Consider the following 17,910-nt stretch of genomic DNA (forward strand, 5'->3'; position numbering starts at 1 on the left):
TGTATTTATTGATCATGCTAAATGGTATATTGTATCCAATATGTAAGGTATCATACCGGGGACTATGGTAGCAAAATAATAATAGTAATAATGCAACAGATTCCTTTGCTTTCAGTCCAGGTTGCTTTGCTACAGACATCAAGCACATAACAGCAGAAGTGACTGGTACATTCTATAACTAATATTTTCTCATGCTAAATCAAAGGTGAGATCAAGGAACTTTAAGAAAAAGTAGAAACATATCACCAAAACAACAACCACATGTCACAAAGGCTAGAAATGGTCCACTAAAGGTTAGGAATACATAACTATAAAATCATAGAAAGGACAATGTCATGGGCACAAGGACATAAAAAATAATATTGCAGAAGGAGAAGAATGGGAAGGCCGGCATCCATCAATTTGTTTTAAGTCTCTCCTACCCAAGAAATTTGGTCCCTGGAGGCCCCAGCTGTAGGATTCGGCTGACCAAACTTTCTCCCTCATTAAGTGGGGGAGGAGCCGTAGGCAGGTGAAGTTTACTGAGTACATCCAAAGCAGCAGTGAAAGAAAGAAATAAAAAAAATACCTTTATGTACTTTTTTTTAACTGAACCCCAGTGCCACTGTCTGCTCAGAGTGGAATTAGGCTTACACTGAACAGGTTTCTGCCTTTGTTTGTTTGTTTGAAAATGACCCTCTTATCACAGCAATGCAAGAAATCAGTCTCCCATAATAGAGAAACTTATGGTTTATTAGTAGATCCAATGATACATTAGCATCACTTCTTGATATTAATGGGAGCCACTCAGAAATGATGAAAAAATGCACAACATGGCAACAAGATTTGGTTTGGCTAGAAGTGTTCAGTGTCTCTGATTTCACTGCCAGGACACCACCTAGGAAAATGACATGGTATAGGATATGGCCTTTAAGAAATTATATGAAAACTTTTCAATATATGCCAGTTTTCATAGACAATCCTCACAAGACTGAGAAAATAAAATAAACTTGGTCATTTTAAAAATGGAATTAACAGAGGAACCTAAAGTACATGATGTGCATAGGCACTTGATTAGGATTTGGTGCATTTTTTATTTAAACCTGTATGTAGTTTTGAATGAAGCTTCATTGAAATTCTAGCAGCAATCCTTCATTACTCATTGATTAAATTTAGGGATATTTTCATTTCCTTGCTAAAATACAGCAATAACAAAATAATAACTTGATAGGAGATAGATGCTTTGCCTAGTTATAATACATATTAGATTCCCTCTAAAAACCCCAACCTCTAAAACAAGATATTATTAGAAAACAACTCAGACTTAAAACTTGGTTAACGGTCTTAGATATGTCTAATTTGCTTCATAACAGATTTAAACTGTTCCTTTTACACCTTCATCCCTTGGTTTCCAGCAGAAGCCATCCATTCATTCTAAGCAGTGGGGGGTGGGTGGGGGGTGTCCTTTGACCATCCACTTTTGGATGCCACCACTGATAAGGGGAAAATGTCAGTAAAATAAAAGTATTGAAAAGGATAGTTTCAGCAAAAACAAATAACAAAAGGAAAACAAAAACGAAAATTGCTGAAACATTTGCAGCAAGTTTGATCTTTCTGTGAGGCCTTGCAATATAAGGATAAAATGCAGTCAGAGAAGTGGTTCTATTGCTTGGTCCCAGAAAAATCACTGGTTTCTGCTTCCCAGGAGGTCTCAATTACTGACAAAATACCTACTGAGAGAACACAAGTTCCTTGTGAAAGGAGCATAAGCTTGTGTTGCATTTTTCAACAGGTATTAACATCTGTATTGACAACATTTCTGCTGCTATTTTTATTTAACCTTAAAAGAGAATAATTAACTGATGTATTATAACAAAATGGGTTTTCTTTTACAGCTCAGCATGGCTTACACCAGTTGATTTCAGGAAGCGCAGTAAACCTGACTTGTTGCTTTAAATTAAAAGGTACACAAGCTGATTGAATTATCAGGTCCTTTTTGTGCACTGCAAATCTTTTCACTTCTACTGTTAAAATGCCAAACCACCCCACACTGCATCAAGTGAAATTATTATTTTCTTGTTAATTAGTATTTGGGATTAATAAAGGAAAATCCTTACCCAAGAAATTGAGCACCAGAAGGCCCAACTTCAATAAGGCGACTGGCAAGACCATCTCCTTCCACCATTGGAGGCATTGTGGCGAGTCTATGGCGTTTAACCAACCGGCAAGTAACTCGAGTTGGAGCAGTGCATTTCCGAGGTGGAATAATGATTCGAAGCCCATTGTGTCTGCAACCCCGCATAGCACCACCTCGAGCATCAACCATAAAACTGACCAGAAAACTGAAAATTGGGAAGAAAAATTAGGCATGAAAATGAATTATAATGTACGTTACAAAAAATATTTCAGAAGCAATGTATTTTAAATATGTGTACTAACCATTCTTAACAATCAAAATTAATATTTATGTATATTATGTACCTATAGTTAAGCTGTAGTTAGAGCTTTTAATTAATTGCACAGATAAAAAGCTCAGAAATATTTTTATTAGTTTTAGGGAGTCAAACCAATTAGCATAATACTAACAAAAACTCAGTTGATTAATTTGTACAAGTTGTCCTGCAGCAACATCTAGCTCTATTAGCTCTATATGCTAATAATGTTGATTAGAATATTGTATATAATATAAGAATACAACAAAATTATTAGCAAAAAAGAAAATATGAAAAATGGGTAGCAGTTTTCTCAGTGTCAACTTTTGTAGATGTTCTATCCTAGCAAGGAGTAAAATCTCTAGGATGTTATAAGACGTTGGAATTCTACCCATATAAGGAACCTGATGCACAATACCTGTTATTTGTCATCTGAAGTTTAAATGTAATAAGAATAATAAATGAATTTGACAACTAGCAAAATATAATGTAAAATGTATAGAAATATGGCCATGTGTGAAGTGGACATTTTTCATTGGTATCTTCTTGCAATTCTGTTCCCTAAGGTAAAACTAATAGATAATATAAATATTTTGCATGAAAAACAAATTCTGAATTTATTTCTTTTAAAGCATCTACTGCATTTTGATTTTTTCCAAGTCAATATCACATGCAAAATATAAATAAGCAAATCAATGTGGATGAAGATGAAGAACCATGATCTGCCATCTTGAAACATGCCATGCATCCTAAGTCTTTCTTATCCCTCATCTCCAGGGATGTCTGTACCTTTACCCCAAATCGTTGTTGTTCCTCAATAACAGTAAAAAAAAACATTAGCAGTTACAATGCTCAATGTTTACAGCTACAATGTCAACCACACTTTCTAATTTATGGTTATCATGTAGCTATAATTATCCAACAGTTAGCCTACCCAAAGGAGAGTGGGGAGTTGCCAATTCTAGATCTTACCAAATGCAATCAGAAATCCAGGAAGGGCATTTTATTTTAGGTTTCAAAGAGGGACTGTAGACAAACAGTTGGTAGTTTTGTAGTATAAAATTGCACAAAGAACAAACAACACAAAGTTATGGAAGAGTGCATGCATTGGTGGTTTCAACAAGGAAATAATATTTTTGTTAAAAAAATGTTTTATTGTTTAAGAGTTTTGGACTTTGGGGGGTTGGAAAGTAAGTCCCATTTTGACTAATGAAACTATTAAATGTGCATCGATTATCTTTTCCTAACAGTCAAAGTTATATAACTGTATGTCCTAGGCCTGTATCAAAATTGCATATAGTCAAATCCTTCATTTAGTAATTCTTAAACCTTTCTAAATAATTCTAACAAATATTATCTGACAATTACAGGATGAAAATAAATGATACACTTGTCCCAAATATCTACCCCTGTCTTTTATACTCCACTGATCCCTCAGTAAATAAAACAATATTTCAAAATTTTGTTAAATCTCAAAATCTCCTAAGATTCTGCTTGAAAATTTCAAATCTTATACAAATCCACTAAAAACTGACTAAGTTTCAAGTTTCAGATTAATTGTCATTGCCAAGTATAATATCCAAAGTCTGGAAAAAACTGCCCATAAATAGTTCAATTCAATAGTTATTGGAAGAGGACTCTGTGTGTTTTATTTTTTAGCAGAACATTTTCTTTGCCATGAGACGAAAAGGCCTTTTTTCATGGTATACAAATATATTATTAACATCCCAAAAGAATAAATCAGCAGGATGCTTCAGAATCTAAGGGAAAACATATCTTTCCCCCCCTTTTTGTAGCGAGTATTCAAACACCCTTAAAAAGTATACTCTTAGATCAAGAGAAAAGCTTAAATTTCACTATTTCTGGCTCATAGTCTAGATATAAGAGTCTATTTCTTTGGATGTACATCTTTTCATTTGTCTTCTTAATTCATTTAAGTTGCTCATATTAAAGGAAACAAATGATAAGATTATTCTAGGCAGAATAATTCTGATAAAAACACACACTTTACATAAATGGCACACTTTTGGATAAAGCAGAAAAGTTAATATTTTTTTAAAAAAGGTTCTACCAATGACTTGAGATTGTTCCAGGAAATTTCAATTTTAAACCTACAAAACATGGTCTTTTTAAAAAAATAATTATAAAGTATCTCATTATATATATACACCCAAAAGTGCCTATACAATTAAATATTTAATTTAAATTACTAACTTTCTCCCACAAAATAGCTTTTTGGGAGAATTATCCAAACAAAAGACTAAAACTCTGCACAGCTGTGCTTACAAAAGATATTGGATAAGGATGTGACATATGGAAAATTACAAAAAAGATTTATATTAATAAATATAAATTAGATGTTTTAGATGTCTAAATATGATTTTCATGCAACCATAGTCAACAGCCACAGTCAATTAACTGTGGATGCATATTTTTTTACTGGGGGAGATAGGAATAAAACACTCTGTGCATAATGAGCTCAGGTACAATAGTTAGTCAGACAAGTATATACTCGTCACCATAAAGATGGAAAGGACAATTCTTTCTGGAGTATTTCCACAATACCCCCCAATACCAGAATTGTACTGTATTGACCATGTCAGGCAGGGGAAAAAAGGAAGGGGCAGCAACCAGTTAGTCAAGAGTGTGAAATAACTAGTGTTTGAGTAAATAGGCTTCAGCATTTCTCAAACATGTAAATAGTGGTAGTAATAATAATATCAAACAGGACATTCTGCATTTTAAAATGAAATGAAATGAAAATATCACTAAAGTGCCCAATTAAAACCTAATTGTTGTGATTCAGGGTCAGCCTGTGGGTTCGGCAGTTGGGTCGGACGATTCAGAGGAGGAGGAGGAGGGGGGTGTTGGAGAGGTTGCTGAGGGGGTTGGAGAGCTTGCTGATGAGAGCCCTCAGCCAGGCCCCTCCCACCTGGTCACGACGCAGACCCAGCTGTGTGAGCCTGACAGCGTGGATGAAGATGACCCACAGCTGGCCCTGTTCAAGGACACCTGACGCAGGAGGCAGTCAATCAGGAGTAAACAGAGGAAGGCAATGGGGCACCTCGGAAGGAGGCAGAGAGAAGCCACGCCCTGAACTGTATAAAAGGGGAATGCGTGGGAGGGCTGGTTTGCAGAAGGCAACCGCTTGAATAGCTCCTGTTTCATGGTTCGTGTCTTGTTCTGTTTGCTTTTGTGTCCATAAATTTGGCAGGCTTAGTTCCAGCCTCTTGCCTTCTTGTAAAAGGGGTTGTCCCTGCCTTATCTGCAGGGCCGGTAGCAGGCTGGTACAGAACACTAATGAGAGCAGTTTTAAAAAATGAATATAATTCAAATTGTTTGTTAATAGTAAAGCTGGGTTTCCAGCTTATAAATATGTACTCTCTGTATAGTTACATTTATTTTTACATCAGTCAGATTTTAAAAGTTTTTACTAAACTTATTGGATATCGGCATATGCATGTTGGAAGAAAAGTTAAATAGGGCTGCTAGTTTCACATGAAAATCACTTCTTTTTATTGACTGAATATTTCACTGAAGGTCTATTTTTCTTCCTTCAGAAATGTTTCAAAACAAATATATTTTAAAAACAAAGTCAATTACTTTAAATTGCCAAATTCCAGTATCCACAATTCTTGTGCAGTGCAGACATAAAAACTAAAAGAGTGCATTTTGGTCCTTTGGAAGGCTTCCTACAGGAGTATTAGCCGATAATTGTATTGCTATTCTATGACATTAAATCTTAGCTCAAATGGTAAATATGAAGAGAATCAGTCTCCTACACTAAATAATGAATGAGCTCAAGGAAGTAGAGCATCGGAAAGTGAGTAAATTAAACGGATGGTAGAAGAAAGAAGGGAAAAGGAAGTTAGCATTAACATGAAATTATATATAAGTTCACCTGCTGTTTTCATGGTCAAAATATGGAGAGGTGTGGCTGCAACAGAAGAGACAATTTAGCAAAACAAAGTAAAAAAGAATGAATGAATGAATGAACAAATGAAAGAAAATCAGTCAGAAAAGATATCTATCTACAAATGGAGAAGATGAAAACATTAAACATACAATATGAAGAGCGTATGCAGTAGCTAAGGAAAGATGCATTCCTTTGTAACGTCTTTTAAATAGTACTCTTACCCCTAAAATCAACTAAAATCATCTAAATGTGGAACATTTCTTATGAATGTTCTAGGAAGTCAATAGATGTCAAGAATCTGCTTGCTAGCCATATTTATTGTGGACACGTTTCAGTCCACTTTCCTGGCATGCATGCATGTATATAGTTATAGAGCTGTTATGATAATCACATTATACAGCTGAACAATAATCATTTGCCTCCATATGATAAGCCAACAATGTTTTAATTAATCATGAAGTGTCTTGCTAAACTGTTCTGCATTAAAAAAGTTTTTTTTTAAAAAAAGAACAAAGCACAACTTTGCAGCAGCAAATTGTAAAGACCTTAACACTGACTGCACATATATGTGTGACTGCTAAAAATTCAAAGTTCAATTAAGTTTTCAATTAAAGTTACCTCTAGATAATTATATATGCTTGCAACTTCTCAACTCGTGTCAGTGGATATTAGTGAAAGTGGATTAAAAAAATTACCTTCAATCTTACATCCCTTTTTAATTTTTTCCCCCAAAAATCTGCTCACTAGTATTTAATTGCACATATCAGTTTCTTTTCAGGTTATCTGATAATATTTTGCATTTATTTTTCCACGTGCTTTTTCCTCCATAATTTTTAGCTCAAATGCTGTCACTATTTCCCTAATCATTTTCATTCTAGGTTTATTGCAACATATGATTTTCCTGTTGTTAGAAAAAAGGAACTAAATTTTTGTTTCTTTCTTCATGGTGCTGATCTAAAATTAACAAATATGTCATATATACTTTGTGCACTTATCTGACAAAACTAACTTTTAAAAAAAGTTTCAGAAACTATATAAGTATATTACCACTTCTTAAATGTATTCGATTTAATATTTTTTTTAATAAAGCTTGGTTTCTAGCTGCTAGGTCCTGTTTCTTATCAATCTTTGTGAAGATACTATATTAGGTAAAAGCAAGAAATATCATTTACCTTGTTAGCAATGATCCAATATCCTTTTTGGAAGACAGGCAGCTAAGAATAACAACTCTAATTACTTGTCAATTTTAAGTACTAGTCCCCTCCATACACCCCCCTCCAAACAAGAAGAAAGAACCAAAATATTAAAATTCTCTAAGAAAGTAATTCTTGAGCTAGTTTTTCTACAACTAAATATATTCATAAAAAGTATACACTATTTGAAAGTTACTGTTACAATAACTACTATAGATCCAATTTTGTAGCATACACACACACACACACACACACACACACAGTGTTGTTACAAAATTGAGGATCACTCAATCCAGAATCTTCTTGCCAAAAAAAAGAACTGACCAGGAATATCTGCATAATAGAGACTGTGCACATATCTTCATGTATATGCACAGATCGCATAGACCAGGGGTGTCAAACTCAATTTCATTGAGGGCTGCATCAGCATTGCGGTTGCCCTCAGGGGGCCAGGTTGGTATGGCCTGGGTGGGTGTGGCCTACTGGGTGGGCGTGGCCAGCTCTCCATGGTTCGCATCAAGGGTGCCTATGGGGGCCTGGGCAGGAGTGGGACAGGGGGTCTGAGGGTCTCTGGCAGAAGGAGGGTCTCTGGGCCAGGGCCAAGGCAGTGGGGGCCGTTCCCTCACTGTTTCCAGGATGGCTTCACGGGCCGCATGAAACCACTTCGCGGGCTGCATCCGGCCCCCGGGCCTTGTGTTTGACATGTCTGGCATAGACAAAGCCGATGCATAACAGCTTGTTATAAACTATAGAGACTACAATTCCAAAACATGGAAGACAATACTATAGAAGCAATTCCAATCTATCTCTAACATATTAATATAGTAATTTTTAATGATACAATTTTAATATACTTGAATATAAGTTTTCTTTGATCAAGTATTTTCTTCTAAATATAAAGTATACTATATGAATGCTGCTTAAATACTTGGAAAATGTTCTTCTCCCATAGAAGTAACTAACTTAAGACAGCATTGAATTTTTAATTGAATATATAAATCAATTGAATACATTGAATTTATATTCATATTTCCTATTCCATATCCCTCAAAAGATTTCTGTACAACTTTTCCAGTAAGTTAACATTAAATATGCATAGAAAGGACTTGTTAGACTGTCTACTGTCTACTGTCATGCTGTTCTAAGAGAAAACTTACAGCTGTAAGCCAAGAAACCGTTCACATTCAGCATTATATGTCAGTAATGTTTTTGCCCCTAAGCTTTGCTGCCAATCATTTCAAAGCAGGCATTTGTCTACATTGATTATAACTGCGCACCTATTAACTAAGAGCCTTGGTGGAGCAGTGGGCTAATGCCTCCTTAAGTAACACCAGCTGCCTGCAATTAGTGCAGGTTCGCATCCCACCAGGCTCAAGGTTGACTCAGCCTTCCATCCTTCCGAGGTAGGTAAAATGAGGACCCAGATTGTTGGGGGCAATTAAGCTGACTTTGTAATAATGCCGCTTGGGGTGTGTGTGAAAGCCCTAATAAGCAGGCATATACATAGAATGAAGGCTATTGCTAAGCACATTGATTTGTGCTTTAGATTGTAAGCCGCCCTGAGTCTTCGGAGAAGGGCGGGATATAAATGGGATTTTTTGAAAAAAAAATGTGCAAAAGATCAACCTGGAATTGCTAATCTAAACAATGTAAATGATTTTTTTTTTCAAAATGGTTGTAATATTTAGGTGAACCTGCAGATTTCTTACAAGTTTGTTTAAAAGGCCATAAGGTTATCTGTCTCTCACAATCCCCTACCTCCAATATTATGAAAACGTTTTATTTATTTATTTATTTGTTTGTTTGTTTGTTTATTTATTTATACCGCCCTATTCCCGAAGGACTCAGGGTGGTTTACAAGGCAAAATTTAAAAGACAATATAAAAGTTAAAATAGAAATAGAATTAAAATGAATTAAATTAATTAATAGCCCAACAAATTAAAACAAAGTTTAAAAACTTAAAACCCCTCAGTCCAGGCCAGATAGATAAAAGAACCAGGTTTTCAGGTCCCGGCGAAAAGAACGAAGGTCGGGGGCGGTCCGGAGTTCCACAGGCAGATCATTCCATAGGGCAGGTGCGCCCACAGAGAACGCCCTCCCTCTGGGGATCACCCGCCAGCACTCCCTGACTGGCAGCACCCTAAGGAGGCCCTCCCTATGGGAGCGCACAGGACGATGGGAAGTTGATGCTGGCAGCAGGTGCTCCCTAAGATAATCCGGGCCCATGCCATTTAGGGCTTTATAGGTCATCACCAGCACCTTGAATCTCACCCAGAGGGCAACTGGAAGCCAATGCAGCTCGTGGAGAAGAGGCGTTACACGGGAGTATCGGGAGACTCCCATCACAACTCGCGTGGATGCATTCTGCACCAGCTGAAGCCTCCGAGTGGTCCTCAAGGACAGCCCCATGTAGAGAGCGTTGCAGTAGTCTAACCGGGAAGTCACGAGCGCATGAGTGACTGTGCGTAGGGCATCTCGGTCCAGATAGGGCCGCAACATGTTTTATCACACACAATTCATGAAAATGTTTTTTTTTAAATACTTTAGCTTAAAATATATCTTTTAACTTTTTTGTGTTTAAATCTCATTTTAAAAGTTGGCATTGTGATACTTACACTAAACCCAATAAGAATGTTTTCATTTTCACTTCATTATAGAGCAGTTTCATATCCACACAGATACAGGTTATAAAGTTGCTTTATCTGCTTTGGTTTTGGTTTCAAGAATTTTTAATGGCTGCTGAATTAGAACCATACATTTTAACCATTTCCTTTCTGCTCCTATTAACTTTGCTTCACTGACCCTTCACCTTATCAAGATACCTGTACATGTCTACACATCAATACTATGCACAGTAGGGGGTCCTAACTGGAACAACTTTCTTGTCAAATAAAAGCTTATATCTGAAACGTTTATCACATGTAGGATCCCTCTAGATAGGTATGACACAGATGGAACCGGTGTCATACAAATCCACTGAGCTTAGTTCACAGTTTTTTTTGCATGAAGATGTCTTAAAGTAGAGGTCTCCAACTTTTCTGGCTTTGCGACTGGCAAGCAGGAGAGAAGGAATGGGTCCTTGGAAGCAGTGGGCAAGCACACTCATGCACACAGCTCAACTTGGGCAAGAGGTGGGTGCGCGTGCCTGCCGCTTGTGCTAATGGTGCTTCCCATGTGACTGCAAGCACCCATCACTTGCACAAATGAAGCTGCGCCGGTTCATGGGCCACTTGCATAGCCCAGTTCCAAATGAGCAGTGGGCTGGTATCAGACCGTAGCCTGGGGGTTAAAGACTCCTATCTTAAGAAATTATCTCATGGTTCTCTCTGTTTGAAACTTAAATTTAAAAATTGATCTGATCGAACCTGGTAGAATAATTAATACCACATCCACAAGTATTACAGCAAAAGAACCAGAAAACTAGATACCATTTATTAGCTAGCATAAAACTACCATTCCTATTGACAATTTAACTCCAAATATTTTCATTATTTATCAGTTGTGAAAAATAACCTAACACAATACCAATACCAAGTAATTTCAGAAGTTCATAACAATATTTAGAAGTTTGATGTCTACCTTATTGTATGTTCAAATTATTGATTTAAATCAATTTCAAATAGGTTTAAATGGGATGATCATAAGAAATAATGTTTTGTAACCATAAAGCCATTAGGATAATCAAGAATGACTTTTCAACAATTTTAAAGATATAGTGAGAAACATTACTGAAATTTAAAATATGGTTGAAGATTAAAATTATTATTTTTCATTAATGAAATAAATTAATAAAAGATGCATCAAAAGAAATTAGTTCTGAACACTTACCCAGAATGAACAGGGCTAGCAGAAAGTGTTATGTTGTCCAGATTATCGGGACTCCAACTTAAACGATATGAATTTCTCTCACCTTCTTTGGTTAATGCGGATATCTGAAAAAGCAGAGAAACATGTTTCCTTTTTTTTTCTTTGCATTGTCTCTAATCAATCCATTAAAATTTTTCTACGTTTGGATAAAATATATATTATTTTAGATTAATAAAACTCATGAGATAGGAAAAAAACAATGTTTTAATTGCATTGACTGATTACAATAATCCTAGGATAACAATATAATCCCATTCATGACTACTTAGACGGAGTCAAATGCGGCTTACTCCTAGATAAATGTATACAAGACTGAAGCCTTAAACGTTCAGAAAAATCCACTTTTAGATTCTCTTGGTAGGACTATTTTTAGAACTATTAATTTTAATACAAATTTGTTTTTAATAATCTAGTATGCTATTATTTACTATCTAATCTTATTCTAATACTCCTTTTCAACTTCCTTTCTGTATAACAAGGATTATTATAAAGCTATATATTGATTAGATTTGCAAAATAATCTTACCTGGTGACTTGGGATAATGACGGTGTCATCAATCATAGTGCTGTCCCTCAAGTACGAGGTATGGCTCAGTGTACGGGACCTGTCTGAACTGAAGGATCGCAGGCTGGTAGATTGGTATTTGGGCAATATTTTCAGCAGTTGTGATGGTGTGGTGTAGATAGGATTATGAAGCAAAGCACAGGAGTGGAAAAAAAGCATGCTATTAGCAAATAGTGTAACTTCCAGGGGAAATTATTTTAATATACCCTCCACTATTCCTTGGAGTTTGTCATTCTTCTGGGATTTCCATTCGAATGCACATGAACAGAATCACAATATGTTCAATTGTTTGCTTACAAATACATCATGCATGTTTTGTGACTAATCAGTCGTACATGTTCTTTTTTTCTGATAGAAAAATCCATTATTTGTTTTTTTTAAAACATGAGGGAATTTTTCTAGAAGAAAAGCAGAAAGGATCCCCTGGAAGGTACATAGAAAATGGCCAGCCAACTGCTTTTACTACAGTGCAAGGTTTTCTTTTATATGCCAACAGCATTTAAAAGCTTGCAACCACATCCACTACTTACCTCTCTCATACACAGACAAAACTATAGAAAACCATTTGCTGAAGCAATGAAAGATGCAAAGCAAAAAAAGTGATGTACACACAACTAAAGTCTGAGTCTAATTGCCCTAGGTTTTGTCATTTTGAAAACCAAATTATATATTAAGCCTTATATGATTTCCATATAATTATAGAATATACAGTATATTTCAAATACTGATTTTGACATTACTGTCATTGAAGTAATTGCCAGATGATAATTCTCATTTTTTCTAATTGCCTGGAATCATTGCAAACTTAAGGTTTCAAATACTGACAAGCATTAAAATATTTCTTAAGCAACATGATTTACTACTTCATCATGCTAAACTATACAGATTCTTCAGGGCTATATGCAAAGCAAAATTTTGCATAAATTGTAGAAAATACATATAATGCTTCTATTTTAATATTTCTTATACTGCATCAGTTGACCAACTCTGCAGCCAGTAATATGTACGATCATACATACTAATTTTGTTTAAATGAAACTAGACACAACTGAATTTAATAAGTGGATTAATTTCAGACAACAGAACACAATTCAAGTTCATGAAACCAAGTTTTCTTTTTTCTTTCCTCATCTTTTATTCCAGCATATTGCACAGCATATGGGAAACTGCTGCTAACATAAATCACATTTTTCCTTATGTAATAAAGCCAGCTAAATAAGTTTAGAATGGCAAGTTTAATAACAATCTGACTATAGCCAATGCAAAGGGTATTATCTTATATTCATCATTTTTTTCTCTGAAATATAATTTGTAACAAAAGGATATTAAAGGATATTAAACAGGAATAATAATGTGGCTTATTACATCACTGTGGCTAATTCCAGTCAGAAATCATAGTGAGAAAGGATTCTTTTTCCTGTCCCATGCTATGTTCTTAATACAGTTAAAAAGTCCCATGACTTTCTGCTGTTCTTTAAAATGAAAGATATGAACCATATCCCATTATTGTTCCTAAATCTATAAAAATTTGATGGGCAGTTAAATTGCCTGTGATAACATTCAATTTTACCCTTTAAATAAGCAAATTCTAAGTAACTGGCCCATTTTATACTAAATACTAGAAGCAGTGACATAAGTGGTTAGCAAAAGATTTGATAGCCCAAATTCATTACTTCTTTGTTAATAATCTATTCCAGTAAGTAACAAGCATTAGTACATAAGGATTTTATAAAACTAAAATTATGAGTTTTGGGGGACAGCGTTTAACTAATTCTAGTGTTTGTAAAACAAAGCCCATGTATTTGTTTAGTACTTATTATAATATGGAAAATGTAATTAAATACAGGATTCTTAGTACAAAATAGGGATTTTGCCACTACAAAGATAGTAGAAATTTATGATGAATTTGGAGTAAAAAAAGCAAGTACCTTCTTCTGTAATTAATTAAAAATGCACTATTATCATACTTGAGGTGAATTTGATCTGACAGAAAAACATTCTATTATTTTGTCTGCTTCAAAACTCACTATTACTTTACCAATCTTTCGCCTTTACAACCCATGAATTTTCCAGCTTTGAGGCAGCACAAAACAAGAACATAATTTACTCCTGCACTGACACAAGGACTTTTTTTTCTGCAGTCACCAATGTTTTCCCAAAGAACTCATTCCTATTCCTCCATACACAGACCAAACATGCTTTCTCTTTATTCTATTATTTTCTTATCTATTTCTGATACACTTCATTAAGTTAAGAAAAGTAAAAATAACTACAGTATATGGGAATAGAAAGTGACCAGAAAGAGAAGTATTATAGTATAGTACCTATCACTTCCCCCTGTAAGAAGTAATTTGGCTAGTAGTACGTAATAAGCATTCACACTGTGGTATTTTCTAAAGTTGATTTTCAATTAGCACTTTTCTAGATGTCATTATGGAGTGTGATAAAACTTTGGTTGAGCTATTTACTAACTGTAGTCAGAACAGATTTTAGTTGTCCTGTAAATTTCACCAACTTTAAAATGCTTTTCCTTGGCAAGCTTGCAAAATGGAATTGGGGAAAAAAAGATAGATGCCATAAGGAAGAAGAGAAAGCATTGCTTCCAGGCCTCATAATACCTACCTGGGCATAGTACTATTGAAAGCATAAAAAGGAAGGAAAGCAGAAATAAAAAAACAACAACATGGAACACTTTTAAAGGTCCTCTGAGATTCTTCTTAATAAAATGAAACAATTCTTGAAATATGGTTGTGTAGGTGGATGGTAAGTATGAAATGTCCCATAGCAGAAACCAAGTAGCTTTGAGAACAAGCTTTGTTATCCGTAATAATGATCCATTTTTAAAGCAAGGTCATTTGTCATGTAGTGGCTACATATCTACTTACTACTAAAACTCTTTGGTCTCTAACCTTCAATTGCATGAAACAATGCATCATAGAGCAACAATTTTTTTAATCAATAAACCTCAAAGGTGCAACTTAAAAAATGCATCCAAAATTTGGGACCTATTACTCCTGTGGGATTGGAATTTGAGGAGGTCTTCAGGCTCTCTAAAAGGGATGCAGTGGCTCAGTGGGTTAGGACACTGAGCTTGTCGATCAGAAGGTCGGCAGTTTGGCAGGTCGAATCCCGAGTGCCACGTAACAGAGTGAGCGCCAGTTACTCATCCCAGCTTCTGCCAACCTAGCAGTTCGAAAGCACATAAAAAATGCAAGTAGAAAAATAGGGACCACTACGGTGGGAAGGTAACAGCATTCCGTGCGCCTTTGCCATCTAGTCATGCCAGCCACATGACCACAGAGACATCCTCGGACAAGCGCCGGCTCTTCGGCTTTGAAACGGAGATGAGCACCAGCCCCTAGTCAGAAATGACTAGCACACATGTGCGGGGGAACCTTTACCTTTACCTCAGGCTCTCTAAGCTTGGTTGTTTTCTTGCAGATGTTTCATTACCAAACTAGGTAACACCATCAGTTTTAGTAGAGTGGAGTTTGCTCTCATTTTATATTCTAATGGCTCAAATCATCAGAATATAAAATGAGAGCAAACCTCACTCCCTATGTTACCTTGTTTGGTAATGAATTGTCTGCAAGAAAATAATTAAGCCCAAAGAATACTAAGGACCCCTCATTTCAATCCTGACCTACAAATATTATCCTCTATTGGATTGAAACTTGGGAAACTTGTACCTACTTCAGCCATAGTAACATGATCATAATTTTTCATAGTCCCTGGAAACTTCCCACAAGAAAAGTCAATGGGGAAGCTGGGAGGAAATCAGATGTCACCCCAGCTTCCACTGTTTGTTTGGTTTTTTTGCCTTCCTATTGTCACTTATGTAAGTTTAGGTAAGGAAGGATCTCTGAAACAATGACCCAATGGGTCATAGATTGTCTAGGATTAATATGAAATTCTGGGAAGCCAATCTTGGCTGAAATTTAAAAGGTGCAATGCCAGTATATCTGGAGGACATGGACTGTCTTGCCTTTTATGTATTCACTGTATATAGGATCCTGTAAAAGTGCTTAGATAAATATATTTGGGCTGTACAAAACATTTGAACAAGACGCTTCACAATATGCAGTAGCATAAACAAATTTAGAATGGTTAATCTAGCTGCATCTTTTGTAAAACTCACAAGGCTGTTTGGTATACTGGTCTTGTCTGTCTCCACACATCTGTGAATGCACAATCACTGTGATTCACTGGGAAGTTGATTCTAACTAATATGCCTAAAACATATTTGTAATAGTTATTTTATCCTAAGTAGTTATGTTTTTTCTAGAGTCTTCTCCAACCTGGAGCATCTTTTAAAAACCTGTGCTATGATTTGTTTTGATGTAATTTTGTTCCTTGGTGTGAAGGAAGGTTGACAAGGTGAAAAGTTATTATTCATGTTATTCTCATTCTCTTTTTTGCAATACTAGGTAGATGTTAGACCTTTTATCCAACAGAACTCATTAGAACTTATTAAATATGTAAATATTATGTCTTTTTAGTTGCACAATCACATCTTCATTTATAAACCTGTTTTTATTTATACAATGAAGTCACTGTTATACTTTCATTTTTAATATAACAAAGGATGGAAATTTATTTTAAAATCCTCTGCTCTGAATATTTTTGATAATTTGCATTAAGTCTAAATTCTTAAATTAAGGAATCTTGTTAGCTGCGAAGTAGTGTCCGACCCATCGTGACCCCATGGACAATGTTCCTCCAGGCCTTATTGTCCTCTACCATCTTCTGGAGTCCATTTAAGCTCATGACTACTGTTTCAGTGACTCCATCCAGCCACCTCATTCTCTGTCGTCCCCTTCTTCTATTGCCCTCAATCTTTCCCAGCATGAGTCCTTCCTTCTCATTAGGTGGCCAAAGTATTTGAGTTTCAACTTCAGGATCTGGCCTTCTAAAGAGCAGTCAGGGTTGAACTCCTCTAGGACTGACAGGTTTGATAGCCTTGCAGTCCAAGAGACTCGCAGGAGTCTTCTCCAGCACCATAGTTCAAAGGCCTCAATTCTTTGGCGGTCAGCCTTTCTTATGGTCCAACTTTCACTGCCATACATTGCAACTGGGAAGACCATAGCCTTGACTATACACACTTTTGTTGTCAGGGTGATGTCTCTGCTTTTTAGTGTGCTGTCTAGATTTGCCATGGCTTTCCTCCCCAGGAGCAAGCGTCTTTTAATTTCTTGGCTACAGTCCCCATCTGCAGTGATCTTGGAGCCCAGGAAAATAAAATCTGTCACTACCTCCATTTCTTCCCCATCTATTTGCCAGGAATTAAGAGGGCCGGATGCCATGATCTTGGCTTCTTAATGTTAAGTTTCAAGCCAACTTTTGCACTCTCCTTCTTCACTGGCAACAAGAGGCTCTTTAGTTCTTCTTCACTTTCTGCCATTAGAGTGGTATCATCTGCATATCTTAGGTTGTTAATATTTCTCCCGGAAATCTTAATTCCAAATTTTTATTCATCTAGCCCTGCCTTTCTCATGATGTGCTCTGCACATAAGTTAAATAGGCAGGGTGACAGTATACAGCCTTGCCGGACTACTTTCCCAATTTTGAACCAATCAGTGGTTCTGTGTCCAGTTCTCACTGTTGCTTCTTGACCTGCATATAGGTTTCTCAAGAGACAAATAAGATGGTCTGGTACGCCCATCTCTTTAAGAACTTGCCACAGTTTGTTGTAATCCACACAATCAAAGGCTTTAGCATAGTCAATGAAGCAGAAGTAGATGTTTTTCTGGAACTCCCTAGCTTTCTCCATGATCCACCGTATGTTGGCAATTTGAACTCTAGTTCCTCTGCCTCTTTGAAATCCTGCCTGTACTTCTGGTAGTTCTTGATCCACATACTGCTGGAGTCCAGCTTGTAGGATTTTAAGCATAACTTTACTAGCATGTGAAATGAGTGCAATGGTGTGATAGTTTGGACATTCTTTGGCACTGGCCACT

The 17,910-nt window shown here is 36.0% G+C and overlaps 1 protein-coding gene across 1 annotated transcript in view; it reads right to left on the reverse strand.

The window, feature by feature from the left end:
- ANK2 (ankyrin 2) overlaps positions 1-17,910 on the reverse strand; it is a 334,365-nt gene that overhangs the window by 57,281 nt on the left and 259,174 nt on the right. Inside the window, exons 25-29 of the mRNA XM_083367958.1 lie at positions 11,915-12,017; positions 11,350-11,453; positions 7,500-7,541; positions 6,313-6,348; positions 2,097-2,321 (exon numbers count right to left, since the gene is read on the reverse strand). Of these exons, the coding sequence (XP_083224084.1) occupies positions 2,097-2,321; positions 6,313-6,348; positions 7,500-7,541; positions 11,350-11,453; positions 11,915-12,017 (510 nt within the window). The remainder of the gene's footprint in view (positions 1-2,096; positions 2,322-6,312; positions 6,349-7,499; positions 7,542-11,349; positions 11,454-11,914; positions 12,018-17,910) is intronic.

Source organism: Vipera ursinii, assembly GCF_947247035.1.
Source record: "Vipera ursinii genome assembly, chromosome: 7".
Taxonomy (NCBI): Eukaryota; Metazoa; Chordata; class Lepidosauria; order Squamata; family Viperidae; genus Vipera; species Vipera ursinii.